Source organism: Diadema antillarum, unplaced genomic scaffold (genome assembly GCF_040938485.1).
Source record: "Diadema antillarum isolate AM-2024a unplaced genomic scaffold, OU_Dant_1.0 seq00000338_RagTag, whole genome shotgun sequence".
Taxonomy (NCBI): Eukaryota; Metazoa; Echinodermata; class Echinoidea; order Diadematoida; family Diadematidae; genus Diadema; species Diadema antillarum.
The window spans coordinates 94,999-103,616 of NW_027271351.1; the positions used below are offsets into that span (position 1 = coordinate 94,999).

At 39.2% G+C, this 8,618-nt stretch overlaps 1 protein-coding gene across 1 annotated transcript in view; it reads right to left on the reverse strand.

Moving 5' to 3' along the window:
* LOC139730813 (dolichyl-diphosphooligosaccharide--protein glycosyltransferase subunit STT3B-like) overlaps positions 1-8,373 on the reverse strand; it is a 32,687-nt gene extending 24,314 nt beyond the window's left edge. Inside the window, exons 1-5 of the mRNA XM_071641682.1 lie at positions 7,713-8,373; positions 5,099-5,207; positions 3,944-4,053; positions 2,066-2,154; positions 56-144 (exon numbers count right to left, since the gene is read on the reverse strand). Of these exons, the coding sequence (XP_071497783.1) occupies positions 56-144; positions 2,066-2,154; positions 3,944-4,053; positions 5,099-5,207; positions 7,713-8,032 (717 nt within the window). The 5' untranslated portion in view covers positions 8,033-8,373. The remainder of the gene's footprint in view (positions 1-55; positions 145-2,065; positions 2,155-3,943; positions 4,054-5,098; positions 5,208-7,712) is intronic.
* Positions 8,374-8,618: the final 245 nt, after the last annotated feature.

The following is an 8,618-nucleotide window of genomic DNA, read 5'->3' on the forward strand; positions in this document are numbered from 1 at the left end:
AGGTTAGGATTGCCTCTAGATCTCCACATGGTCTACAAACAAAAGTCTTACTTACCCACAAGTAGTACGTGAAGAGCAGAGCAAAGATGGCGATTCCTTCGTTGTCATAGGAACCAGCCACTGAACGTGAAATATATCCCGGAACTGGATACAAGAAAAGAGAAAAAGGAAAAGACAATAAAAGACAAAGAAGAAGGACAAGTACAGAAAAAGTCAGCAGATGCAGCTGCACTTTTCATTCCTAAATGTCACGATCTTTTGTGGATAGATGGCATCCTATCTGCATTGACAAGGCTAAAATACCAATTTGATCAGCAGCAATCCTGATGCATTTTGGGAATCCCTTTTTCTTATTTCCTTTTTGGTCTGTCTGTCTGTCTCTGTCTCTGAATACTGTATACACCATATACCGGGACTGCCCGACGATTTCGCGAGTGCTTAAAATTCGTGATCGTGAAGCATAGTACTGAATGGAGAAATGTATGTATATAATACATGTCACATTCATGTCGGGAGTCAATATTTTCCTGTGTCTTTAAATTCGCGGATAGCACCTGACCTGTGAAATTTGCGAAAATAAAAACATCGCGAAATATTCAGCATATACAGTACTATAGATAACTTTACGGCAGTCTATGAGTTTCCTTTCAAAGAGCCTCTCACCAAGGAAGAGAGGATTGCAGTAACACCATGTGTACAACAATCCTTGAAAGGACTGTAGTTTGGCAAAAGAAGACCCTAGAAAGTGGTGTTACTGCAAACCTCTCTTCTTCATTAACACTACCATGCAAACTTTCAAACAAAACATAAGCCTCTCATTGTGTATCATATCTAAAGACAATGAAATCAACGCACCACTAATAGTTAAGAAGGCTAACAAAACTCAGAACGTTCTATTTTGTTATTGAGTTTGCAAATCTGCACAGCAATTGTAATTCATTCCACTCCAAATATCCTGCACACAATCAATAAAATGTAAATATTACCTACAGTACAAGATTAAGCACAACAGTAATTTCGATATCAATCCCAGTCAACCTTCTGTAATATAAGGTCTTGGAATCATAGATTCAATTTTGGGGGCAATTAGCAATAGTGAAAATTTCTAAGGATAATAATAGCCCGTGAAATTGGCATTTTGTTCCATATAGCAGCCTCCTAACACTGCAGCTGCAATGTAGAAATGTAGCTATGGAAATGTGGCAAGTCACAGATGGTTTAAACATTGAATGCTATATTACATAGCAATATATGCTACACATAGGGGTGAAATCAGCATGTCCAAACTACAAGAGACTGCCATTCTAACAAAGTCCTCAGGACAGGCACTTTTCTTCATTATATCAAAATTTTATCATAAACCAATAAATAAAGTATATTGTATCCAGATGATAATTTTGGGCCCTGAGTTTCACTTCGTTGTATCCAACTTTGGTTATAACGGCAGTACACTGTACTGGAACCACAAACAACGCAAGTGCCAAAATGTGTCACGCCCATTCGCGTAGAAGAAATTAATGTTTTTTTAACTCCCATAAGTTCATTGACCCCACTTATGACCTTTGACCTTGTGGTAACCTTCAACTCCCCAAGGGACATCTACCATCCAAGTTTGGTCACAAACAGACATAGGGATCAAAAGTTATGAGCCATAATCGAAACACGGTGTTAAAACATTGGGCCCTAAAGTTCATTGACTCCACCTGTGACCTTTGACCTTGAGATGACCTTCATGTTTGGTAAAGTGTGTAACTTTGTATAACCACTCTTCCCTCCAAGTTTGATTGAAATTGAAGTCCTCAGTAGAGAGTTATTCAAGTTTTGTAGCGTTACGGACGGACGATGGACGGACAGACGACGGACAGACAGACGCCGCAGACAATCCCTTAGTCTCCCCTCACCCTGAAGGCTCGACAACCAACCGATCATTTTATCTTTTTTTTTTATTTCCCTCTCAACCAGCAAGTAATGCAAAAGTGATGAGCTTGATAAGACTTATTATACATAAATTGTTGCTCTGTGCTCCACAAAAATTTGCCAATCATATGGAATCATCTGTACCTACCGATAGCAATGAAGCACGCTGCAAGGAGACCGGCACTGGAGTCCCACAGCTCTGTTGTTAATCCGTAGGCAGCTAGTGCCGTGAGGCCACTATCAGGGTAAAGAACAGAGGGGCAATAATGATAATAATAAAGATGACTGAGATGATGGTAATACAGTAGTCTCCGCATAATCGGGCACCGCTTAATCTGGTAAGAAATACATTACTCTGCCTGAAACTACCCAATTAAGCAAAGAGTACTGTACTGAAAAGAAGGAGGGCAAGGGAGGAGAGCCAAGTTGGTTTTGTCCTCCAAACCAAAATCATTTTGGAATTATCTAAACCCCAGGCTAATCATATGCACCAACTTTGACTTTGACTTTGAACCTCAAATATATTGAGCTTTAATGATAATGAATTAATTACTGTAAAACATGATACATTCGTGGCATGAAATTTTCGCGAATTGCCACTAGCGTTCAATGCATATAATGTAGACAAGAACTTTCGCATGCATTTTAATTTCGCGAATCTTGGCGCTTGCGAAATTCGTGAAATTAAAATGCACGCGAACATTCCTCGTTTACAGTACCTTGTCTTCGCCACATAACATTCCATGCTTGACTAGATTCCCAAATTACTGTTTCCATTAACATACAACATATCAATTCACACAAATGACCCTGACCTTTGCAAAATACTGTACCATATGTCAAATTTTGTAATTGGGCCATGTCTGATTGCATTTTGTCATATATTTCTAAAAACATGGACTTGTAAAATCTGTGAACTAGCTTTGATCTTTACCCTTCGTAAATTCAATTCATATATCAGGATATTGAAAAGCCTTCATTCCACAATCACTGTGGACTAAATTTCATCCCTTTACTTTCTTTACTTTCATTTGACTATTTTTTTTTTCAGCATTGGACTTTAGATCCCTGTAGCATTTTGCCTTCTACTTTTACTACCACAAATGCGATCAGCTCATCTTTAGCATACACACATATACCAAGTGTGAATCAGATATCTCCAGTTGTCATGGAAACAAGATGTCATCCAGTGTAGACAAACATGCATACAGGTATCCTGACTACACAAAGCCTTCTTGACTTGACTAGACTTGATCCTGATTTTAGTTTTCTGCCGTGGGTGTCCCAGGTTCTGGGGTAGGCAACAATACATGTTGGTTAGAATGTCTAACATCCGCCCGCCATGTGACTCTGTTTAGTGGGTCAATGCGGCTCAAGTTGCATCTATGTCGGCCTTGATACATTCAGACCAAGTCTTCCTTGATATCCCACGTCCACTGGAGCAGGGAATTGGCTTACTCAAGACTGTGTTAAGGTCATATACCCTTATTTGCAAACATCAAGAAATTTCACATGATTGAAGAATAATGCCTCCAAACAGTGTACATGAAATCTTACGGTACTACACCTTAAAGTCCTTAAAAAGAAATGAAAAACTAATCCAGGTCATGTTACTCGAGAATACGCTCCACTTTTTGTACCAAGAGTAACAATCAGAATTTGGGGGGAGGATCCAAATAAATTTACCCAAATTCTATAGTACTGTTTTTTGCTCCCCCAGTATCATACACAAGTTTACAGTTTTAGTTTTGTCAGGAAATGTTTAAATTAAGTACCTCTACAATTAATCAGCTCATGAAAGGAATCTAATTTTTAGGGTTGCAAAAGAGACACATAACATAACATGATGCATTCTACATGCCTGTATCATCTAGTCGCCTGGTGCGTGGAACCGCTGTCAGCTCCTGAATTCCCAATTCAGTGTCAAATTGAAGCACAGAGAAGAGACTGAGATAGGGAAGGTGAGACCTTCAGATAATATAGATCATGCATGTGTGGGGGTTACAACTTTTTGAGTATGCCATACCTGAAGAGTGGGGCGAGAAACACACAGACGTCTCTGATGTGGACTGGTATGTTGAGGCTGTGCAGAATGTTGTGAATGGTCCCAGACGTCACCATAAGTCCAGGATACACCTGAATTTTGCACGACAAATATATGAAAAATATGTCATACTGGTTCTCAACGTGTTAAGCATTGTAAACCTACATGACTGCAACTGCATGCATAAACTAGCATGCAAATTATTACCATCTCTACACTCAAAACAATTGTTATCTCTAGACCGAATAACACAAAACATCGTGTATTTTTCTAGAAGATAACTTTCTTGAATGACCATGGAAGTCATTGGACATGTTCATACAATTGTGTTTTGCCATAATGTGTGAAATAGTTGAAGTCTTTTGCAAGCTCATTTTTAAAGAAAATTATGCACACCATTCGACAAAGCTGTATGATATGGACCATGACCAAAAAACAAAAAAAAATAGTAATAATTATAATAACACGATAGTGCATATCATACACCATAATCTGGCATATGCCCTTGGGTAGCTGGCTTACATATTACAGAACATTCTCACACTGTGACTACCCTTCAAAATGGTACAGGAAGGATGAATGAGAGAATGCCTGCTTCCATACACTAAATTATCAGATATTTAAAAAAAAAATGAACAGAACATTGTGTTGCCAGTTTCTGTCTTGTCAATGTATTCAGCAGAGATACCTTCCTCAGCATGTACAATAGCTTTTGCGTGAACACAATTTCTGTCAGGCTTCTCAATTCTTTGATCTGTCAAATATAACTTCATCAGCCTTTGAATTAACATGTAGACAACAGACATGCAAATGTATCACTTTCTTCATGCATTCATTAACTGCGAAAGACAAAAATTTGATCATACTTCCACAGCAAGTGGTCGAAATAATATCAAATCTTCAAGAGGATATCATCAAATCCCATGCAGTCACTGACACTCTATACCACTATTTACTCAAGATACATTGTCCTACCACTCATCAGCTGCCTGCAAAAAGGTCAGTGTTGTCACACCTTAATGACCACAACAGCCTTCTGGTATGAAGTTACTAATCAAAGATACAGACAAATTGACAGTAATTTCTGGGCAGGACAGATCAATATCTTTATGAACCCCATCTGGAGGAGATACTTACAGTTCCACCGACAATCCTCCCAAGGGGGAACCAGGCCCGCTCGTCGAACCAGTTCAAAAAGTTGTAAAAGCCATGGGTGACAAGGTAGTGCGTTGACCTGTAGTTGAACCTGGGAGTAATAATAAAATGCATATGAAGAAGCTGGCTACATGAGATTGACACTCAATCAGTGTTAGATACACTTCTGCACATTTCCCTGTACCATATTTTTCCTTGTGCTTCCATGTAGTTAGCATGATTGAGCTTGACTGATCAGACAAACATGTAGACACAAACACATTTTTTCTCAAAATACTTTTTTTATTCTTCCCATCTCTCTCTCTCTCTGTTGCCACTTGAACTGTCACTGATATAATTTCATACTACATGCATTGCCAGAAACATGATACTTGATCTGCCCCTACTGCAGCAAAACTTCATAATTTGTTGTACTGCATTGATGAGAGTACATTTGTACAAAATTTACTTTCTTACAATTTTTGGTTGTTGTTGGGATAGTCCAATACAGTGTGAAATCTGAATTTAAAAAAAAAAGCCACACCTTGGAATATTTCACACGCATGGCATTATGAACATGAGCTTACAAATCTTTTAGTGAAATTTCCTTGGTTATCTGCCCTTACTTTGGCATGGGTGTGAGTAAAAGAAGCGGTTATGTTTCTTTGAGTACACTGTGATACTTCAAATTCCCTTAGAATTTAGTGTATCTTGTCCTATCTTCGCATTATTCATAGTGGCCATACACGAAACATTTATCCCCTCTAATTCCCCCCCCCCAAAAAAAAAGAAAGAATAGTAATAATGAAAAAAAAACCCACACAATCATAATAATCAATGATTTCACTGCATACAAACTTCTTTGTTCATTCCACAAAAGATAACATTTAGTACAAAATACCTTCAAAATTTTGAAATATTGTATGAAATATGGCTGGTTCTTGAAAACTGTACACCACAGATCCTGTGCTACATACTCTACAACGTGTACATGGAGTGATCTTGCCTGGCATGGATATTACTATAGTCAGTACCGGTAATCTGATTTCCTGGTATCACATCACAGTTTCTCCTAGAAGTTTGTCAAATTGCAACACAATACATAAGAGTTGTTCAGCAGGTTTATGTACTGCGTTTGTTGCAAGTTCTCATTGGAGTAATGAATTACTGAAAGTGCCAATCAATTCTACAATAATTCAACAATAATTCTACATGTTTTGTGATGTTTCTACCATTTTGAATAGAATATGACAGCATTTGAGAGGAAAAGTTTCCTCTCCCCTGGGGTGAAAGAATAAATGTTGAATTCAAAACATTAATAAATATTGCAAAAACATGAAAGAAATTTGTCATCTCTCCTATGATTTGCATGAGCAACCACTTCTGTGCTGCGAATCTGCCTTTTCATAAGCTTGTTTTGTTCACTAAATAGTAGACTACCCGCCAACTTATTGCGTTAAATGTATTGCAAATTCACTCTGGCACAGCGAGTTTCATATGCAAAGACAATGGAAATTACACAAATCTCCATTAGTAAACAATCAGAGGGTGGATTGGGGCTGAATGTTTATCTCTCTATACGTATACAAGTAAGTGGAGGAGTTGAGGATGCAATGGTTGGAGCGGAGTCAGACCAAAGAAGAAAGCAAAAAGAACAAGATTTTGATGAATCTGTGATGCTCATCTCTATTCATAGCACAGAGTCAGATTGATGGAAAAGTCCAGTTGAAATAGCTTGATTCATTTCCTACCACTGTGAAGATTGGGACACAATTGGGATAGCATACTGTAAGTGTATAGACTGAGCATGTGTCCTGTGGAGCAAATTACAGTTTTGGGCGTATGAAATCTGCAGGATCAGTTTAAAGACTGAGAAGCCATCAACATTGATATAACAGACAAAAATCAACAAACAAAATTAAATATCAATATTGCTGCCACCAATGGCATTTCACCTATTGGAGAAAACATGCAAACTCTGTCAAATAGAATTCTGTTATTGTCAAAGTACTCCAACTTAATGAAAGCAATGAGTAGAGATAGAATTAAAGATCTTGGAAGTAATACTACACTAGGTAGGAGCAGATTTTCAAGAAAATATGAAATCCATTTCAAGAGTGTGTAGCAAGATCTTATCAAAGATGTCAAGGAAACTAATGAAAAGGGTACAAGTCACAAGTTTACAAATACAATGTCTGTTTTTTCTTAATGGCTTTGCTTTGGGACTTCTCCAATGAATACTTGGACAAGATTGCCGAGGGTGCCCTTCAGTTTCTAGCTCGGCGACGTCATATGCACGAGGTCTACACAGTAGATCATTCAGAATATATGGACACTCTTTGTCAATACACTCACTGTCTAGTTACTGTAAAAACTACCGATGTTACTTTTTAGTCTAAAAATTCTAGTCCAGGCAGAATAGGGCCTACTGCACTGGTGGATTATTACCGTATCATCTGTGCCCCATCATGCGATCATATGTCAGCATTCTACGCTGGAATGGAATCTTTACACTACGGTTAGCACGGTTAGATATTTACTGCACACAGCAGTTTGGGCAATAGAATTATAAAATGTGAATACATCATGATTCACAGGTTTGCTTAACATTTCGTACCAAGGGTCAAACTCGTGGATGATACTCTCGAAACGAATGACGGCAAACAGGCGAGACGAGAACCCCGCCAAGCAGGCCAAGAACAGAATGACTACTGCCAGCAATCCCTTCACCGCGTCAACATGGATTGGCGGCTTGGGTTTCGACGGTGGGGCAGATTGCCCGAGGTGTTGCCCCCTAGCAGCACTCACAGCATACATGGCTGCAGCGTTTTTCGATCTTCCAGACGATCCTGGATAAGGAGACAAGGCATGTTCGGCTACATTCTCGTCCCCAGCAGTGGCATCGTACTGATCGTGATGCTGTGAACTTGACGCCATGTCCGGTCACAAATTCGCTGATATCTTCTCCACAAATATCTCACTAGAGGATCTAATGGAAATGTTCAGCTCGGCTAACCCAAAGTAGTCGATGCGAAACGTGCAAATTGGACAACATGTGGGAAATATTGATAGGTAACCGAGCGTACTGTGATGTACAAATCAACCTTGTGATGAACATACGCCTCCTCTGTACCTCTGTAGTCCCAAGTTCATCACACCGCCGGTAAAGGCCCTGTGATCCCGCTTAGGTTACCTGGATGGCGGGGGACGACGTGCTTTATGCACGGAAGGTTCGCCTCGATTCCTGTGTGTGTACGTCCGTGCCGAAATCAGATGCATGCCGTGTAAGGTACGTCGTCCAAAACTTGCACGTAAAGCATGAATACCAACCACACGCATACACGTTTCGACTCACATGGTGACGGATTTTCGATGTACACCATGTCTTGTGCATGCAGTCTACCCATCTTCCGAACGGCATTAGTAGGTGCGAGGCAAAGAGGTTACCTCTTTGGTGCGAGGATATCAATCAATGTCTTCAGATACAAAGGAAAAAATTGAAGAAAAAAAAATGTTCAGAAGT